At 35.4% G+C, this 21,624-nt stretch overlaps 1 protein-coding gene across 1 annotated transcript in view; it reads left to right on the plus strand.

Moving 5' to 3' along the window:
• Nucleotides 1-21,624, plus strand: part of MIPOL1 (mirror-image polydactyly 1) — a 157,722-nt gene that overhangs the window by 37,648 nt on the left and 98,450 nt on the right. The window contains exons 9-10 of the mRNA XM_066552365.1: nucleotides 1,887-1,920; nucleotides 2,180-2,350. Coding sequence (XP_066408462.1) covers nucleotides 1,887-1,920; nucleotides 2,180-2,350 — 205 coding nt within the window. The remainder of the gene's footprint in view (nucleotides 1-1,886; nucleotides 1,921-2,179; nucleotides 2,351-21,624) is intronic.

The raw sequence follows: 21,624 nt of genomic DNA on the forward strand, positions 1-21,624 counted from the left end.
CATTATTTAACTGTAACAACTAAAATTCTTTCAGCCCTGTTGGCTCTAGGGGTTATGTTATCAGAATATGTTTAGAAGTGGGAGAGGAGGAATCCTTGATTACTGCTGTTTAAAATCATAATGTTTTCATTCATTGTCTATGCACAGCACAGGGAGACGTAGCAGGGCAAATACACAGCTCTGGATGCTACTTTTTAAAACATATTGTCACCTAAGGAGATGTTTGTATACCTGCAGATAGACCCCTTGTGGCAGTTATATGCTGAAGGTATGCTTATGGCAGAAGTTCATGTTCTTTTTTCCACTCCCATTTCTCCCTAAGGTATCTTGCTTACCCAGCCTGTTGGTTGGCTGGGTGGTTTTGTTGACCCACACTTTTAGCAGTGTAGAAGTCCTCTGGAGAAGCTGGGTCAGTCCTGCCAATTTACTTTGACAAATACTGTTCTTTTCATTGTGAATACAAACTAGCTGGAGATCTATTTTTAAGTCCCACATGAAGTGGTACTTAGAACAATGTAAAAACCTAAAGCAGGATCTTAAACAGGATCTTAAAGTAGGACCTTAAAGCTGGACCAAGGATCCAGCTCTGAGAATTTATTATAATAATATAATAATTAATACTATTATGTTTGTTATTTTATTGTTTGTGTTACTTTATTAATAAAGTCAAACACAGCAAAGCTTAGCTTTTACTTTATTTTGTTTAGTTCTGGTGCTGACTGAATATGTTGGAGTAGTTCCTGCTTGTGAATGCCATATAAATATAACAGTGATAGTATATTCTGAAATATACACTGATAGTATATTCTGAAATATTTCTTTTTAATTTAAAAATTTTTATACTGGTTGATTTACTATGCCTTATGTACTGTTATCTGCAAAAACTAATGGAAAATGTGGTAACATGCTGTCAAGTGTTCTATAATGTGTTTTAGCTAAAATCATGGCTTTGGAGCAGTGCCTGTCACAGCACTGCTGAAGTGTTGCTGTGTAGAAGATGTTTAATGGTACTATATCTGTCTGAAAATATCATAGGCTACTTTTAGTAGAAGTCACCATTAAGTAAGTAGCAGTGGAGTGGTAAGGTAACTTTAATATGCTCATTTTTCCGGAAGAGAGATCTTTGTCCATTTAACTAACCTTAGATAAAATAAAATGTGTACTATCCCATTTATTAGATTTTTGTACTATCACTTACTACTTTTACACAGCCAGTATTCAATGCTGTATGACTAAATTCCTCGTATCATCTTTGTATTTGACAGGTCAATATATGTTCTGTTGAAATAGAAAGGGTGGAAAGTGCAGGCAGGTTTGTTCCAGAATTAAATAGGGGCCTTGCAGAGAATTGGCTTAGCTTCCTATTTTATGCAAGATATAAAATCAAAATATTTTTAAAGTTACTTCAACTGGTTTGGGATTTTTCCCTCATTTTGAAAGAAAGAGGTGGAAAAAGAATTCCTTAAAAATGAAAAAAAACCCTATCAACAAAGCCATGTTCTGTTTCATTTGGGGTGCAATAAAAACAAAAAAAAAAACGCCAGCATGTAAAAGTTGTAAGCCCAGAAATAAATAAAATAAAAGCATCAGTCATTTCTATCACTGGGGAACTTTTTTCATCTAAGCACATATGAACAATTGATCCTTGTAGTCATATATAGCAGTAAACATTAATAACTTAACAGTCTGAAGTCAGTGCTGAAGATATGGAGCATTATTGAAAGATGGAGTCGAGCAGGTGGCACTTTAATATGTTCAGTGTCATGGTTGACTCTAAAGACTAGTAGAATGAAATTACTTGAGGTTCTAAAGATTTAAAAAGCGAACTCATTTTGCTGCACTAAGGAAATGCTACTGATCAGGCTTTCTGTGTCCCTTTTTTCTAGGCTAGAAAATATTAACCCTGAAGAAAATGACATGGTAAGCCATTCTCTGAGGAGATTTCTTGATGTCAGTCTTATATCTTAGAGGCTTAAGTTCAATTGAGTGGGTTTCAAGAACTAAGATGTGGGAAAAAGAAGAATTGACACACTAATAATGTACATCTTTGCTGCAATATGAAAATTCAATAACTTCACTCAGTCAATTTACAATTCACATGTGCCTATTAATTAAAACCCTATATTAAATAAAATATATTAAAACTTCATGTCTGACTAACATATAATGCTGTTGGTAGACATTACAGGAATTACTGAACAGAATAAACAATGCAGACACAGGGATAGATATACTGAAGAATGGAGCTATAATTCTGAACCGAATACACAGGACCAAAGAACGTAAAAAGAAAATAATAGCTGAGGAAATGAATGCAGTAATAGAGCAACGGGATGCTGCTTTATCTCAAGTAAGTCTCTACAAGTATATTATCACTCAGTAGAAAATTTCTTTATTTGTTTTTTTTTTCTTGGATGGGGGCAGGGGTTGGTTTACTTTTGGGGAAGAAAACTATTTTGTTTACTTTTCTCTCTTGAAAATCTCAAAGGAGAGCCCTTGTAGTAAATGTCTGATTACTAATCAACTTTTTCTTCATGGTAGTAGTGTCCATTAAAATGGCATCACTGTGTTTCCTGAGAAAAGTTACGTTTGCATTTTTTGCACTTCATTACTCTCGGTCTTCTTTCTAAAACAAAATGGTTTTCAGTGAGTTGACCAATCTAAGCTATTTAGGGCTTAGTTTTGAAGTGTGCTGTATTGGTAAAATGCATTGGATGACAGTTAACTGGGACAGAAGAATTTATAAAGGTTTGTAAGTAGCAAAAATATACATTAAAGGAAGGTAACAGTACCACATGCAACAATGCCAGCAATTCCTCCCTTTGTTGCTTCGAATGCAGGAGATAAAAATCAGCATGTGGTCCTTGACTCTCAGAGTCTTACCCATCTACTACATGATTTGAAAGAACTTGGGTTCTTTTTTCTGCTCAGATCACTCATTGCCTGCAATTTCCTATTTTGACAGTAATTGTCTTCATTCTCTTCATCATAAAGAGAGTTTCCTTGCATTTTTCATCTCATGGAAGACTTTTTCTGTCATTTCTTTGGTTTGAGTTTAGTTTTTTTACCGACCATTTTTTAATGGATTTTTAACTCAATAGGAAAGAGTTGTGAGGAGGAACAGACCAAGTAGGGAATATATCTCCTGAGAAAAGATCTTAGACTGGATGAAGCCCTTATGCCAGGCAACAAATTTAATCTGACTCTTCCAATATTGGAAATTTTGATTTTTAATGTAAGTAACCAAAGTTGGCCCACATGTAACTAATTTAAAGTCAGGTTCGTGATCTTTAATGATATCAATAATGTTAATTGAATTTATGTTCTATTGAGAAGTCCTCTGATAAAAGTCCCCCCTCTACAAACACTGTAATTTTCATGCTTTTTCACTCATTTTTTACATTCTCTCCTACTTTAACCTTGAAAGCCCCATCTGCCTGGTGCTTAGAATATTTTTTGTGTCTGTCAAGAGTATGTATTGCAAAAAATCTTAATGTATTATTGGTGGTATTTTACTTTCTGAGTCTATTTTTTTTCTTTTTATAATAATATTGCTGGGATGTTTCCCAGCACAGCTACTGGGAATCATCCAAAAACCCTTCCAAAAGTTTATGTTCTTTCTTCTTGCACAGGGTATTCAAAAAGTGAACATCTTGTAACAGGAAGGAAGAGAAGGATCTCTTTTGCTGATCTTGATATTTTTGTTTTCATTATTTCAGTTTTTGGTTCTTTGGTTCTTTCAGGCATACTTGGACCATGAAACTTCTATCAATGTCAGAAGAATTTCATTGTCAGGCATTTTAATACACATTTTAATTTAATTGATTTTAAGCTGCCAATTTAAGGAGTAAAATTTTCCAAGTAATCAGCTTGAAAATTAATAAAGATAATAATTTTGGATTGTAATGGCTCAGGTGTCAGCACTAGCAAAGCCATCTTTAGCCATATCAGCAAAAAGCACAGGTAATGTTAACTAGATACTGCAGCTGAAAAAACAAATTAATAGAATAATAAATCCTCACAAAATGAAGATGTAAATATTTGGTATTAAGCTGTAGTACTATGTTACCACTGGCCATTTATAGCACCATTGTTGTTTTAAATGAATTGTTAATAAAACTGTTCATTATGTGTTTTCAAATATGTGATGCTTTTACAGCTGTTACTGTTGAATCTAGAAAATAGGTCCTTGGAATTGAAGCTACCTTTTCAACCTGTGTTTCTCACTTGATGATTCCTTGGGAATTCATACCATACTTGAATTATTAGTAGTCTTTTGTTAACATTGCAATAGCAGTAGTTATTACAGTGCTAACAGCAAGAACAATAGGAGAGGGATTCTACATTAGACCACAAAGGGACTAGATATAATTCAGGGGATGTATATGCTTAGCATAACAAATGCAAATTATTGGAAGTTAGATCTGGGGTTGCCTCAGGCATTCATAACAATGCAAGTTAAAATCTGTTTCTTTTTGTGGAAGTGATGTCAAATATGAAGGGGGGAATTGAGAGCAGATTGAGAAGAAGCAGAAATAGAGTAAACCATTGGCATGCTATGTCTGTCCTCTGGAAAATGCATTTGTAAAGTTCAGGGGTCACTGGGCAACGGAGGTGGAATGTTTCATGAGACATGGTGTTGCTTTGTTCCTGGTTGCTGTTGTATGGTGCTGGAGACAGCAATGTCATTTGAGTGACCACCAGAGCTGGTTCCATATGATAGACAGCTGCCTACACAATAACAACAAGAGTCTGGGCTGACTGTGTTTAGTGAAGCTGCATCTATTGCTTTTTGCTGTGATTTCCTTCATGATAGCCTGGCATTTGGCAATTGAGCACAGCAAGCCTATGTAGTGTCTAGCTTTGGGGGTTAACTCATGGGATTTCTGATTTTTCTGAGTAAGAAACAATTATGTGCAAACTTTCACAGCTTAAACACATTGCTTTGATTTCAAGTGAGGAATAAATTACATTTATAGAGAATGGACATTCTTTAAACTATGCATTTCCTATGACCAGGTAAATACAGACTACTTCCAGCTAGTCTTTTAAATTCAGTTTCATCATGCTTTTTTTGGTAGCTATACTGCTGAGCTGCATTTAGTTGGACTGCAATTGCAGCATACTCAATGATTAGCTTGTTGTGATTCTTCTGTTTAGATTTTACATGATTTTTATTCTTCAAAAATCAAGAGCACCATCCATGTCTTGGAAAGGCCATAAAAATGTTTTTTCTAGCTGTAACATCCAAGAACCTCTGTGTATTTTTTGAGTTTTCCAGCGTGAGCATTGCTTCTTACTAGGAAGCAGATTGAGGCACTTCTCTCTCTGTATTGAGCTGTGCAAGTGTATGTAATCTCAGATCTTTCACTAGATTGCTGAGCAAATATGCAAACTACTTTTTGTATGTGTGAAAACAAATGAAATGGTATAAACTCAAATATTTGATACTACTTTTAGTATGTATTTTCAAGTGAATAATAAACAAACAACTAAAGCATGGCTAAACATTGACATCCATCTTCTGTATCAACCCCCTTAAAAAAACAAACTCAACAGTTTGGTTGTATTTGCTAAGATATGTTTGTTAGTGAACAGATATTGTGTGATACTGAGGATCTACAGTGTGTTTTATGACTGATCCTCTGAAAGAAATAAAACATCATTTTCTTGTCTGTAACATTCAGTTTTGTCTTAACTCATTCAAGGAAAAAAGTTGTTTGTCCAGTTGATCATAATGCAGTTTTACCTTTCTTGAGAAATCTCTCTTGCTTGAGTAATCCAGTGAGTGACAGACACTTAGTAGAGATTCCATATGGCATAGTCACATTGTGTGATCCTCATAAAATACTCTAAAGAAGTGGTTTCCAGCAGGAGGCAATGCAGTACAGTGTCTCAGCAATCTATCAGCCACATCACACCTTGTGGACAGGAATGTTAATATCATTACAGTGTTGGCAGCCAAAGATTCAAGTAAGCCATTACAATTACTTTTCTTCTGGTTTAGACAAGAAAGGGGACCTTTTAATTGGTACAGCTTGAAGGAAGTGATTTTTTAAAGCTCATTAAGAGATTAGGAAATTGTGTGTTTGATATGTTTCCAGTCCTAACTAATTCTGTAAATGTGGGAGGTTTTTAATTGGTAACTCTCATTTCTATACAGAGTTTTAAATATTAAAGATATATATAATTTGCTGTTAAGGAATAGCAGTGGTTTCATGGCTGGCAAAGTATTACCTCTAGTACACTGATCTTGAAGCAATAGCGTAACTGGCAAGCAAACCTGGTTTTACAGCTTTGAATAGTTTGACCACATCCTGCTGTGCAGGAACATGCTTATGACTGTTCATGTAAAAAATTGGCAGGCACCCAGTTGCTCATCTGAAGCAAGTTAAAGAATCCTTCTCCATTTTGAGGCGCTGCTTGGCAGCAGGCAGCACTTTATCATCATTGAAAACAATGACGAGATGCACTGTGCTTAACTTCCCATCACTATCAGTTTCGACTAATGACTAATAACTGATAAATGTCTTAGAGCTAGTCAGCTTCTTGCTAGCTTTTCTTTTTTTGTTTTTGTTCTGCTAAAGTAATTTTCTTCCTTTTACACCAAGTAGTGTAAAAGGAAGAACTCTGTGTTGCCTGTGATTTACAGAGCATTAAGGCATTCTCAGCACTGGAGTGAACAGGTCTTACTGAGGTAGTAAATCCAAGAGCTGTACAAAATGTAAAAACAAGAAATATAAATGAAAAAAAAATATTTACAAATTTTAGACCCTTAATAGGGGAATACTCAGGTGACAGGTTACAATGCCTCATGACTCTTGGGAGAGAGGTGATCCCTTTGCAAACCAAACCACGGTGTGGGATGGGTTTTTTGTACTTTTAATTAGAGGTCTGGTTTTATACTCTGTGTTTTTGTACCCTTTGGCACTTCTCGATTAAGAATGCTAATCAAGTTCTTGGCTGGCAGGAGCATATCTGACAGTATCCCCCTACCTACTCTCTCAAGGTGCTTACCCTACTTTTCCATTTGCCACACGTATTTGGGAACAGGAAAAAAAGAGGTAGGATGCAGTATCCATAGTTGTTTATGAACCAGGCAGCTGCTGTTGGATACTGATGATTTTGGTCATAAACTTATTTCAAGAGGAAAGTGAAAGTAAAGGGAATGTTAATTGTACTTTGAGGATCCAAGAACCATACTTGTTCACTAATGGCTAGTTTCCTTTGGGAAGACAACAGCAAGTTGATGATGTTCTCATTTGCATCCTTTTCTCTGAGAGGTAGCTGATGAATGGGCATGGGGAAATTCCTTGCCAGCAGGATGGATGAACAGAGAGAGGACACCTGTCTGCAAAATACCCCTTTTTGCCCTGTGAATTTAGTCCAATTCCTGAGAGAAAGTGAAAGGGATATGGAGTAAGATATGGAGTAGATTAAAAAAGAAAAATAATTTGAGATTTAACATTAACAATTGCACAGTGACTGGGGGAGTAAAGAAAGAGGGGTTGATTAAATAGTTGTCAGTTTGATTGGGATTCACATCAGTGGCCTCAGGTAAAGCTCACAGGTGTCTCTTCTTTGGAGGTAATGCTGAGTAAAAGGGATCCTGAAGGGAAATCACAAAAAGGGAAAGTTATATGAGCAGTGGTTTTGATAAGCAATATTAGTTTTAGTCTGATTGCATTTCACTGCAACAGTGCTTTAAAATGTTGCATTTCATTTCCTCTGTACCTAAATAAAAGTTTGACTAAATTCATGTTTTAGGAAGTCCATGTTATACTGAACATGGTTAAATCCATGTTTTCTTTGCTCCCTCTCAGAATAAACCAAGTGAATCTCCCCAGATGCCAAACCAAGCCATGATTGCTGTATCTGGGACACATGGAGTAAAACTATCATGAATGATGCTGAAGAGCATCAGGAATCTTTTGCATCTCAGAAAAGGGCAGGTTCTTCACTGCTTGGCAACTTAGTTTTTCAGAAAACAAATCTGGTTTGAAAATATATAATAATTCTTTACTTTCCAAGATGATTAGGTGTGCTCTGACTCTCTACCTTGGGTATATTTGTGCTGGCTTTAGCATGAATATTTTCCAGGAGAAAATGCCATTAAATATTTGGCTACATTTAGGAGATCATGAAGTATTTTTTGCCTCTGAGGTAGGAACTTTAGTTCACTGGAGACCTTACTAGAGAAGAAACTGGCCAAACTTGATTTCTTGCATGGGTTCTCTGATTTGTGTAGAATGTCCACCCAAAAATAATGCCTATTTAATCTTTTGCCATAGTGCTCTGTTTAATTTGATCAGGGTATGTAATTCACAGTTTTCAAAGCATTAAGAAATCTGTGTTTGTAGTGTCCCTAAACTGTCTTGTGTCAGTTTGTCTCTCATGCTGAAGTAGCAGAGGTTGTGATTTCTCTGTAGGCAGGTATCTGTTAATAGAGCATGAAACTCTTTGGTTTCACTGGAGTTGGAATTTCATTAGTGAAAACAAGTATTTTGCAATTTATTCCTTAGTTTAGACTTCAGTGAGTCTTTGGTTGCATGAGGTCCTGTATTTTTTGAGTTAATACTTCTTGCAGCTTGAAGTGCAGGTCAGATGGTAGGTCATTAATGGAGGGAGAGGAGAATCTGAAGGAAATTACCCTGAGGAGCTGTTTTACTGAACTTTTGTATTTAGTCCATGAATGCTAAGTGTGAGTAAATATGTAAATGCTAATGAAGTGTTTCCTTGAAGAGAGGGATTATGGTTTTTCTTTCTGAGCTTTAGAAGCAAAATTTTAATTGATACTGCATTTCTTCTTTTTGCTGCCATAAGGTTTTGACTGAATGATGCCTGGAGACACATCATTGTTTGCATTGTTAAATCACCTGTTGTTCCTCTGCAAACAGTGTGTTGTGCAGAATTCAGAAAATACATTTGAGGGCATGATCAAGCTTGATATCTTAAATTGTAAACTTTAATGAATTTCCAGTTGAACATTCGTCCTCTCTTCAGTACCTAGAAACTCCTCACCCCTTTGAAAATGGCAGTAAATTTGCATGCAAGCGTGTTCTATTAATTGCTGTTTGACTCATCTATCATGGGCTAAGCTTTATATTCATACAGCTTAGACTTTCAAACCAATTTCTGGAATTAATTTAAATATTTAATGTCAAAACCCTAGGACAAAAGAAAGGAAAAATGTTTTGTATGCTTATTGATCACCTTTTTCAGTAGCAGTAACACACAGAGGAAACTTCCAATGTTATAAAAGCAGAATTCAAACAGTTTTCCCTCTGAAGAGTATCGCTGTGCATGCAATAACGTTTATAGGTACCAAAACTCTGCATGCGATAAGGTCTGTAGGTACCAGAACTCTGGTAGAGGTACCTTAAGTAGGTTTTCCATGATACTTAACACTTCACAGTTTCAACTAGGTACTGAATGTTGAATCTGATTTTGCTTTGGTTACTTGTCGGATAAAATGTTGGATTTTCTTAAAAATTGGAAAGAAAGTCACCCAGAACTGTGTGCTTTGTATGAAAAGCTGGTTTCCTTAGTCAACCTTCTAAGGAAACTTTATGCAAAATTACTTTGTTATTTTGGATAGGCAGATGAGTTTGCATAAGAATTCTTTTGATAATCAACAAAGAAGATTTTTGCGTTTCATTTTTATCATTAATCTGGAGTCTGAAAAGGCTAATATGCCTGGCCTACATGTTCACTTGCTCCTTCTACCTTGACCCTTCTTCAGTGTTCATAAGTGGCAATTTTGTGTTTTATTATGTCTGTATTAGCAAGTAGTGTGAATTAGAAAGTGGTGGATCTGGAGTAAAAAGTAGTTCTCAGCATCTTACATCCACATTAACCCCTTTCCAGAATGGCGAGGGGTTTGGTTTGGTTTGGTTTGGTTTGGTTTGGTTATGGGTGTTTTGTTTGTCTGGGTTTTTTTGTCAGATTAGCTGTAGTCAAGACCTATGGACTGAATACCATTTGTGTCAGAATGCACTAGGTGAATTCCTGGTTTGAGGCATCTTTGAGTTTGCTTAAATGAAAAAAGTAATCCAATTTGTTTTCTCCAATAGCACTCCATGGTGCAGAGAAAGTGCTAAGTAGCATGTAAATTGTGCATTACATGAAATTAAGGATAAAAATGAGATAATTTTAAGAAAGAGAATGAGATTTATTAAAATAAATAGGGAAGTAAAAGCTATCAATGTTCTTGGAAAAAGTATTCTAGTATGGTTGTATTCAGACTTTTTCCTTTGAAAATTATTAGACTACTTTATATGCACACTTTTCTGGTGCCAATTTTTGTCCTGTCATCAAGATGTAAATGAACGTGGTTCCTTCAAGGAGAAATAGGTTTCAAACTAGTAGCATAAATTGAAAATAAAGTAATACACAGAATGAAAAGTTTGGATTTAATTTGTGCAGTGGAGAAATCTTCAAAGAATAGCAGGCAAACTATATTGCTGATTGTGCCAGTTGTACAAAGTCAGTAATTGACTAAGAGTGTTGTGGGACATGGAGCTAAGAAGAATGAATAGAGCTACTTTTTGTTGACTTAATTTATTTTTATTTCCAGAGTCCTTGAGGTGAAATATTGACCTCTCTTCGAGCAGTGCAGTACCCTCCACAGTCATCCTTATGATTCAGCATGTGTGCTAAGCTGTAAAGAGAGGAGATGAGTAAGGCAGCTAAAGTCTAGCAGTAACAGAGGATATAAGGAAAAATTACTATGATGATGACAAGCTGATTATTCATTTTCAACAGAATTGTAGATGATTGGGACTGAAATTTGGGACTTAAAGATCTTTTTGTTAGTTCCATTTCTTCCTCTTTTTTTGTCCTTTATCAGGACACACAGGCAGTATGTACTAAAAGGTACACCTGAATACCATGATTACAATATCAGAATAAAAAGAAATTTGTGACTTAAAAATGTTTTTGTTAGTTCCATTTTTTCTAGATTTTTAACTATTTTTAAATAATCAGGTAACAATTACCAAAATGGCAGTTTTCTCTCTTGGCTTGGTCTGAATATCATGACCCTTTTTTTGATTGTGAAGTTGTTAGTTAATTTGTCCAAGTCCTTAGGCTTGATGAAATTATTCTACATATTCTGCCTTAAAGTGTATAGTGATCCTGACAAGAAAAAAAGGCACAAGAAAATCTATCAATATTCTCTTTATGAAAGAGAGATTTCACAGTAGCAGTAACTTATCTTTGTCTGGTTCACCAAGTATGTCTACATTTGTTTGTTGTATGGCTTTACTATTTCGTGCTTCAGATTGTGAGTATCTAGGATTTAGCCTCTTTTCCATGTTCTGTTTATTCACTGTTAATTATTTTTCAAGCTGAGTTGCTTGAGCACAAGAAAAATTTAGCTTCCATTACCCTCTATTGCAAATGAAGGACAGGCTTTCCTATTGCATGTAGTCTGCTTGTGATTGTAAGATGCTCTAGTAAGTGAACTTTTTAATGTGTTCTGATGTTAATGCTTTGTTGTCATTCTTTACAGTCATGTTTTTGATTTGCTGTTAAATATGAAGCACAAAACATAATTTTCGTTTATAGTTTACTTTTGTATTGAAAATGCTTCTTTAAATTACACAATACAAATACGTAGAAATACTTAAAGGCCCTTAAGAAGCTGTGACTATGTAAAAAGTACACTTGTAGCTATAACAAAATAAAAATTATCACAGATGAAGAACATATTAAATCATGCAAGTATGACAACTTTTTGCAGTTCTGGAGTTGTTATCAGAAATACAGAATGCAAGTGTCTAACTACAAAGTATTTAATTGGTCTAAAATATTGATGCAGTAATGCTTATGAATGTGCATGTTATATTGTTAATAACAGAATTGATAACTATCTTTTGAGAGAGAGCAATTTTAACATTACCTATTATTTATTAATTACTACCTATAAATATGTAAATATAAGTTTTTATATATATATAATGACATTTTTGCATCAGTAATTGGTCATCTTTCAGTTATGCTGTTGCTTATTTCTTAATTAGCTGCAACATCTTTCTCTGCTATCTGCAGAAGTATTATCAAAGATTAGAGAAACCCCAAAATACAGTGTAAAGCTCTCTGTCAAAAGAATGGCTATGAACACTTTACTCCTCATTGTCTCTTGAGATGACTTTTCACCAATAGATAAAATTTCTTTCAAGTCTTGTAAGAATCATGGTGAGGATTTTCTTATTTCAGAGATGGTATTACAGATCCAAGCAATGTTAGGAAACAATAGTTTTCACTATTTTTTTCCTGAAAGTGGTCTTGTATTCAGTATGGGAGTGAACACCAGGCCTCTCTGTGAGTTTAATTCCTTCATCTTTAAGACAAAGTTTTTCTTTCTTAATCTAGAGGCATTCTTTCAGCCTCATTGCTTGGGCTTCTATTCACAAAGTGTTAGGACTTCAACTGAATCTTAGTCTGAAAAACAAGTCTTGAAAGACTCACTGTGAAAAGGAGAGCATCCAGTGCCGGCCTTTAGGAAGAAACACCAAAATTATGGTTAATACCTTATGCTAAATCATTCCATCAGCTGGCCTTCTACTGTTTGGCCAGCCAGCAGCTGTGTCTCTCCTTACATGTTCTCCTTATGTCTTGTATGGTGTCTTCTATGGTATCTCTACTCTTCTCAGCAGTAGTCATGCATTTTACCCGTTTTGTTTGTTTTGGCAAGCAGACCTATCACTTTGCTTTTAGATGTTCTCATAACATTCTTCTGTCTTTGTGTTTTTCTTAATTTTTTTCTCCCCTCAGGGTGTCCTATCCCCTATACATGAAGAATGGAATTGCGGGATGAGAGCAGTGTTGGTAATTGCACAGGTCAAAGGCAGCTGATTTTAGGTTTAAGCATTTCTTGCTTTTCAGTAACATACCTGAAAGCTTTTAGGTGACTGTTATTCAAAGCTGCAGAATCAGCCCACTTGAGAAGGTGCATCTATTTGGGTATCTAGTTACACTGATATCTATAAAACACCTTGATGAAGCTAAAGCTAAATTTTGTTACAAAGATAGTATCTTCAGATTTAACTGCTATTTCATGTTTGCAAAGTCTTATTCATATACCAAAATCATACAGGCATTTCTCTGTATTACCAAAGCTCAAAAATATATCATTTCTAAATGTGTGGTTTTGTTTTAGTTTTGCAGAGCTTTGGTTTACTTTCTTGAATCTTTCTTTGTGGGATGCCTTTTTATTCTATATATGATTTATTTAAAGTTCATGCAAAGCTGATTAATTTCTTGATTTTTTAAAATTATTTTCATTCCACTTTTTAGTGCATATGAAAAACCTATAAAAGCTATCTAGAATACAATTTATGCATTTTCTGTTACCTAGCTCTATTTGCTATTACTTTGTATTAATGAGACAGAAAGTGTTTTCACAATGACATTTGAAGATTTGTAATTAGTTTCTTCATTTTCACCCTTATACTTAGTTAAAACACTCCATTAATATTGCTTTCTCATAGTTACGTCCTTCACTATTCAAGTTTCCTAAAAATCCATGGAAAAAGAACAAATACTACAGATTGGGATGATTTATTTGAAAAGTGCTGACTTACCTACAGAAGTTTGTGTTTTCACCTACCTACTTGTTGTTTTATTTTGTAATAATCTCTAGTTTAAAGTAGCTATTATTACATGTCAAACAAGTTTTGTGTGGACATATTATGCACCAGAAAATATTAAAGAATTGCTACTTAAGCAACTGATGGCTCAATTGAGAGTATAAAATTTACCAGGATAAACAGACAGTATCTACTACAAGATACACCTGCAATAACAGAATAAATAGCAGAATAAAAAGATTTTAAAACTCTGCCATCTATACAGTGATCCATGATACTATTTTCTTGAAAAATGTGATGATATTTAAAGATGGACCAGAAGTATTCCTGTCCTTTTGTGCAGTAAATGCCAACTTAATGTTTCAGCAATAGCTTTGTTTGCATATGGATTTTACAAAAATCCATTGAAGATTATTTGAAAACCAGCTCATTAGAATGACAGATTGCTTACCAAATTTTGTTTTCTTGTCAACTAATATTGGTTACATTCAATTAAACAAGGTTGTATTTCTAAAAAACATAATCTCAGTCTGCAGCTGAGTGCCTTGCCTATATCGGCAAATCAGATTCATAATTTCTAGATCTAGTTGGAAAAGTTGGAAAATGTTTCTAAAATTTCTCCTTTTCATGCAGCTTTCACATTTTCACTACCTCTGTTCTACTATATACATTGTTTGAGTGCCAGCACTGCAGATTATTAAGTGAGGGTGAGGGAAAGGCTTTAAACAAAAGCAATTGTCAGCTTTCTTGTCAAACACAAGCTGTCTCTTGGCCACAGGCTATTTGGTTGTAATGGTGCTGACTGTTCTGAGGAACCAGCACAACATGTGGCCACATGAAGCAATAGCTCCATGTCATTTGGTCAGGTCAATAAAGCAAAGGTTTGGGGTGTAGTAATCCCAGTTCTGACATGATCTTGCTAGTTGATTAAGATTCTTAAACTTTGTATGCTAATTTGTCATCCCACAAAACAAGAAAATGCTATGTACTAATTTGATTTGAGTGTTGGAAAAAGTGAGTAGTCAGTGTTTACGAAAAGTTACAACATAATTATTTATGAGTATAATTAAGGACAAATCATGTAATAAAGAGCATATGTATGGTAAAAAGGTGAAGTAAAAATGTAGACAAAAAATGAAGTGGTGTAGTGAAGTGAACCTTATTCAGGCCAAGACAAGAACCGAGAATTAGAATGTACATTGGATGTACATTCTGCCATGCAAAAGAAGGGAACAAAGATGTTGCATTTGAAGGAGGGAAAAGCTAAGGAACTTGGAGAGGGAAGACTTATGCTTCCTCCTTTCAGCAAAAAAGGACGAGAAGTAAATTTCTTTTTTAAAGTTATTTAAAAATATAGTTTATGTCTTTCTGAAATTTGTGTTCCATCCATTAGTAACACATAATCCTTGACCAAAGCTGCCTGGCAAATGAGTATGTGGGATTTGCATTGATTTGGAAAATGCACGCTAAGACCATAAATAAAATAAGATCAGAATAATACTTTAATATTCGCATGCTTTGACTTGCTTCTTGGTGACCTTTCTTGCAGTACTCCTTAGTCCTTAACCATGGTAGAAATTATTTCAGGTAGTCAGCAGGGTATTTAGGTCTTGGTTTTCATGTAAGAGGTATATTAATGCATGTTCTGCTTAAATGGCAGATTTATTCCAAAACCTCTTGGGTGTTGTGTAATTTTATTCTTTAAATGTCTTTAAAGATGTTGAAGTTAATTACTCTGAATTATTTTCTATGCAGAAGTTTCTCCTCTGAAATCTCTTGTATCAGTATGCTGGGCTTACAAAGTGTCCATTGAAAGCAAAACTGATGCTAGTCTAACTGTTACTATACTTGCAGACCTTTATTCAGTGATTTAGAATTTAGCTAGTTGAGACTCTTTAATTTTTTGACATTACTTTTAAAAGATAATCTTGGCTAGTGAGTGCTCTTCTGCTCTTGCGATAAAATTTAAATTAGTGTTTTCCCTTTCCTGAATTATTTGGGAGTATTGGTAGTTTCCTTTGCTTTTAAATATAACAGTGACATGTGAATTATAATGTCATTGTACTGTGACAGTGTCTAGTCTTTCTGAAACTCTGCAGTGGGGCGTGAGCAGGCGTCCTACTTGTGTACTACTCATCTGCTTACATGCTTAGTTTATACATTATTTATTAGACTTATAGGCATGAAATTAAAAAATTGAATTAGTAATGTGACTTTGATGTAAAGCAGAAGTTGCTTATTTATATATGACAGGCAATTAGGAAAAAAACACTCTTAGTTTAGTTGAATGCATTTTTGCTTGCTTTCAGACCCAGTACAACCTCATGAATAAATGTTTGACACCAGGTTACTAGGTTTGTGTTTTGATTAGAAACAACTCAGAGATGAGGTAAGTTTGGTAACTTATATGCAGTGGACACAGGAAAATGTGAAGGTGACCCAGTTATGTGGCTTCAGCAGCTCCTGCTTCTGTTTCCTCCTGCAGATCAGGTGTTTGTCAGCAGCCCCTGTTAGCACAGGCGTGGTCATCCAGTGCACAGCCAGCACAGGAACCGTGCTTGAATGACCTGTGAGTCACACACAGCTCAGGAACGTCACCTTTTCCTTTCTCTATTTCTTTCACATTTTTATGATGAGTTTCATTGATTAAGAAAGTCTTTGTGTGCTGAATTCACTGAAAAGTAGATCAGAGTTGTTTTGATCTTTGAAATATCATCATTGCAGGGAAGTAAGACTATGTAGAGAATGCAGTTGGGTGGGTATCAGTGCTGCTCAGTGCTGTGGAATCACTGCACGTGTAAGGATGGTTCACATGAAGGGTGTCAGCAGTTAAATTTCATGGTCTAAATTTTCTGAATTTCTTACTGTACACTTACAGTTCCTTTAACCATTAAAACGAAAATAAATGAAAACTTGTTTTGCTGCATTTGAAGTGTTCAGAAATAGACAGGGAGAGGAATGGTAGGAGGAAACCTAGTCATGCTTAAAGCATATTATCTGCCTTAATGCTGCAGGTTGCAACTGGCTCATAGTGACAAAGAAAACAAAAATGTTTTATTTGTACTTTGATGCATTTCTTTTTGTAGCTTTTTGAAACAAGACACCATTGCATTGCTACCAAAAAAACAAAAAAAATAAAGGCAGCATTTAGATCGAAGTGTTTCTCTTGCTAATAGAATATAACTTTTTAAAGATACGTGTGTTTCTGAGGCCTAAACTCTACAAAAACACTTTTTTTCTTGAAATTCCAGTAGTTCTAAGCTGCTGGGCATTGTATAAATAATCATTCAAACACATTTGTTGATGGTTTGCCAAAACTTTGAAGTGAAGTAATTTTTCTCAGAAGTTAGAAAACTTTAATACAAAATCATAATTTAAAGGAAAATTTTTCTAGTGATTATTATGTAGAAACTATTTTATTTCTTTATTTCTTTTAAAATTATTACTTTAGAAAAAAAGGATAAATTCTATTTATATAAGTGCTTCCAAACATCTGCAGTTCAAAGTACATAATTCACAGTGACACCAAAGGTTGGTTTGTGTTTTGACTGGATGACTTTGGTATTATTTTTGTCTGCAAAGGAAAGAGTGTATAGCATCCAAGTGGTGCAAGATGTTTGCCTCTCCAGAAATTGTGATGAATTTGGGACAAGGGGCAGACTGTTAAAAAAAAATACTGAGGGGAGGGGGAAGAAGGGCAGTCAGAGTGAGAACGCTTGCGTTCCATTTGGCATATGTGAGCTGGGAGCCAGTCTGAAGTACAGATCATTATACACAAAGTAAGAAAAGGTGAAACAAAACAACTGACTAAGAGAAGAATCAGTTGAATGGGTTTTGTTTGCTTCACATGCTTATTTATTGCATTTAGGTTTCCACAGGTGAAGACTTCAAAATATAACAGGTGAAAAAGTATGTTTCTTCATCTTTTTCATATTTCGTGTCTGGAATAATTATTTGTACTTCACTTGTTCACTGCAATGAATATGTGTTAACTAATTTCAAAACATAGATGCACTTTATCACTTCAGGAAGTATTGTGCTGTGTAGTAGTAGGATCTCAGTACCCCATAAACTTATCTTTCAGTGGTATTGTTGCATTTTCCATCAATGTATGGTGTGTCACTTACTTTTCTCATTGAACATTTTATTTAAAATGCGTAAAGGAAAAAAATGCATGTGGGAAAATAGTTCTGCCGTTCAGATGGACTCTGACTTTCCCAGAATTTGGAGAACCTAAGCCATTTTCCCAAGTTATTCAGTAGGAGCTAGGTTATTTTTATTTCACACTACTTCAGTAATTGAGAATTGCAGTTGAGCAAAGTCTTCGTGCATAGAAGTCCACAGAATGTGGCAGAGTACTCAGTGTTTGAAGTGAAGGCACTGATATGCAATCAAGTCATTATGCACTGGCTGACCCAGAGTGAGTGACTTAGCACTCACTTTTGATTTTTGCGTGACTTGAATAAAAATATGTTACCTTAAGTTTAATGACAGAATTAAGCTATTGGTGGGAGAGTGAGATTATGTATTTTTAAACTAGGGAGGCCTCCTGCGACTGACTAGTGCGATCAAATTGGACCAAAGATCCACCTGCCTCACCAGCCTGACCTCACTCAGGTCAGCAGAGGAACAAGCACGTTACAGTGCCTCTGTCTAGGCACTGTGGCTTTTTTCAGCAAGCTCCTCAAGTGTACTCTTCTGTGTTTTATGCCAGTGATGATTTTCAAGTTTGTAAGCACTGCAAGTTTTGATAAGGATTTTAGATAAACAAATGTATTCTAATGAAATATTATCTTTCCTATGTACTAATTGAATAAGACAATCAAATAATATTCAGAACTGAGGAAAGAACTTAGTGTAGAATTTTGCCTCATATTAGTACATTTGTTTCATTAGACTTTGACCCCCGTACCTTTAATAACAGAGACAAATCAATTCCTTTCCTTTTTCCCTAGCATATAAATGGCATAATGTGTTGACTTTTTTTCCCCTAGCATATTTCCATAAGTTCAGGAGAGGTTAGTTTGGATTCCTTTTAATGAAAGGCAATGAAAAATATTATATGCCATACAGTAATATTAAAATCAAATATAGATGTAATGGGATTAAATAGCCACCAGGACTGCATTTATAGTAAGGAAGTGTTATGGTTTTCTGTTATATTCAGTTTTGGCTGTTGCTTCCTGAGCCAGGTAGTGTCACAGTACCCTTTCCTGGGTCAAATCTGTGCTGAAATACAAAATGAGAAATTCATCTGAAATTACCATCCCAGTTCAATGAGATGAAAGCGAGGGACCCTGGTGTAGCAAAATTTGAACATTTTGAAAGCAGCCTGATTGACCTAAGATCTGCAGAGTTAAACAGGCTTCTGCATGAAGCCTCTGGGGATAGGTGTCTTCATACAAACTACACAAGGGAACACATGAGTGGGGACAGGAGGCCCCTCTGCTCGATGTTTTGCTTTGCTGTATTCCATCTTTGTCCTTACTAACATTATTTCTCCAATGGCCTGCAGGTTTTTCTTTAGTTTTGTGTAATGTCTGAACCTTTTACTTTGAGAATACCTCACTGAAGGATCATGTTAAATAACAATCAAAAAATAACTCATCAATCTGTGTAGATGTGGCAGGCACTGTAACACTATGTTAACATGTTACCGGTACAAGTTGAAGAAGAAAATGCTGAAAAGCTGACAGCATGTTAAAGATGATTTGTTTATACAAGTGCTAAAGTTATGTTTGATATGTTAATGCAACCTCATTTTCTAGTAAAGGCCAAACACTATTAAGTGGTTATTTGCATTGATTTTTCTATCTTCTGAAATACTTGATTCAAGGTAAACCATCTTTACTCCTTTTGTATAACTGGAGCTGAGGCTGTCTTTTAACAGTCGCTTTCTGGGTGGGCCTCATGGATTTTACTCAGTGCTATTCTCCTGGTCCATTTCTTGACCTCTCTATCAGTGTCCCTTTTAGCAGATGCTCCTTTTTCAATTTGTCTGGATTTTCCCTTTGGTGTTCCAACACTCCCACCTGGGGAGTCACTGAAAGGGGTCAGCGCCCACTGCAGGTTGAACCAGTGCCTCTCACAAACATCCTCATTCTGCTGAATCATGTTACCTGATGCTCATTAAAAAAGACTCAACAGTAGCCTAATCATTTACATTTTAAGATGGGAGGGAAGGATGTGTTTACTTGCTTTCTATCCTTGCTTTCCTGGCTGAATCTCTTCTTATCCTTTTGGTATGTTACCTGCTTTGCTTTTCATTTTGTGTATTTGCTGCTTGTGATATATCCTATGGTGAGTACAGAGGTATTTGTTTCAAGAGACTGCATGCATTTAGAAGAGTTGCATGGTGGAAATGCAGTTAAAGAGAAGATTCAGGTCCTGTTGCTGGGAATGGATGATGTTGTACTGAGCTGGGCAGTGATGGTTACTCAAGGAACACTTGGAGTAGGTTTAATGAGGTTCACTATCTGTCAAGTACATTATCACCTGATTCAGGCTAGCTAAGGAGACTTTTTGGGGGAAATACTTTCAGAGAGGAGAACAGATATGTGGGTTTGAAAGAAGAGAGGAAATTTTTGTCAGGATTGATTTTGTGGGTGGGTTTTTTGTACCTTCAATTGTCTACATTGCCTCTTCAGCTACAGAACTGTGAATGCACACAGTAGACCACACAGTTAAGTTAATTCTTAGTGAATTGTTTGTGTGATACCTTTATAAAATTATGTTCCCATTTCTGAGGCTTTAATATCCTTTACTTGGCAAGGTCATCAGTGTTCTGGTCAAGACATTTTCTCATTGAGATGTGTCCACACTGCTCCTGTATTCCTTGATGTACTCAAATATCTGAGGTAGAGAAGCAGTTTTCTCAATTGACCGCCCATGTTTCATAACACATTGAACTCATGAGAATTTGCATTTAGGGGCACAATGAAACCTCAGATCTGATGTTTAGGTAACCTGTGTTGCACAAGATATATTGTCTGTTTGAAGTTTTCCCAAGTGTGAGTTTTTGCAAGTTTGAGATAACAGAATTTAGACATAGTATCTCAAATTAAACACTTCCTTTAGCTTTCAGCTTTCTTAAAAGGATGCATCCAACATTTGCTTTTTGTCAGTACCAAGTTGGATGATGTCTTCTCTTCACTGTGCTCCAAAAAGTATTTTTATATATGTTTTTAGAAGGAAATTCAGTTCCTTACTTGCAGCTGTTGGCATTTTAGAGGCCTAGAGTGAACCAATAAAAACACATGTTCTTTTAAAGAACATCTATTTTTACTGGGCCTTGCTAACAACTAGTGACACAGAATTCAAAAAATGTTGGCTCAAATGAATAGAAGGGCTGCATTGTTTTAAATTCTATTTTTAAAACTTTTCTTTACAGCAAGGTTATACTAAAATTTCACATGCTTCTGCTCTTATGAAAAGGAGTGCTTGCCTTTAGAATGCTGATTTAATATTTCCAAAGTAGCTCAAGTATCAAAGTTGTGAAGTATACAATTTTATTGAGACATACATAGTGTTGCTGTTTAAGACTATTATTATAATGCTTTCACAAAGAGGTTAATTGAAGGTTTTTCTTCCTAGACAGCCAAGAATAAAGCAGAATATCTTCTGTTAATGCATTGTTTCCAACATAGTAAAACGCTTAGGTGCAAAGGTCAAACTAGATCACCATTTCTTTCAATGATGTACCAAATGGAATTCAAGCAGTATACTAGTTGAAAATGCCCCAGGGTTTTTTTTCAGATATCAACACTCTTAGTAGAAATGAAATGAAAGAGAAATTACAAAATGTTCCCAAGTTTGATGTAAATGTAATCATATCAAGGTTGACTTGATGGGAAGGTTTATCCATTTAAGTTACCTGTGTTGCATCTTTACTGTATCTTTACTGTATCTTTACTTGTTCTGTGCTCTGCAAGATCTTTGAGTCCCACTGCTGCTCTTTATTTCAGTGTCCTGTCTTCACAGGAGTGGAGAGCAGAATTAAGATCGCACCCATGCTCTCAGTGGTACAATCTGC

This window comes from Molothrus aeneus, chromosome 6, assembly GCF_037042795.1.
Source record: "Molothrus aeneus isolate 106 chromosome 6, BPBGC_Maene_1.0, whole genome shotgun sequence".
NCBI classification, from domain to species: domain Eukaryota; kingdom Metazoa; phylum Chordata; class Aves; order Passeriformes; family Icteridae; genus Molothrus; species Molothrus aeneus.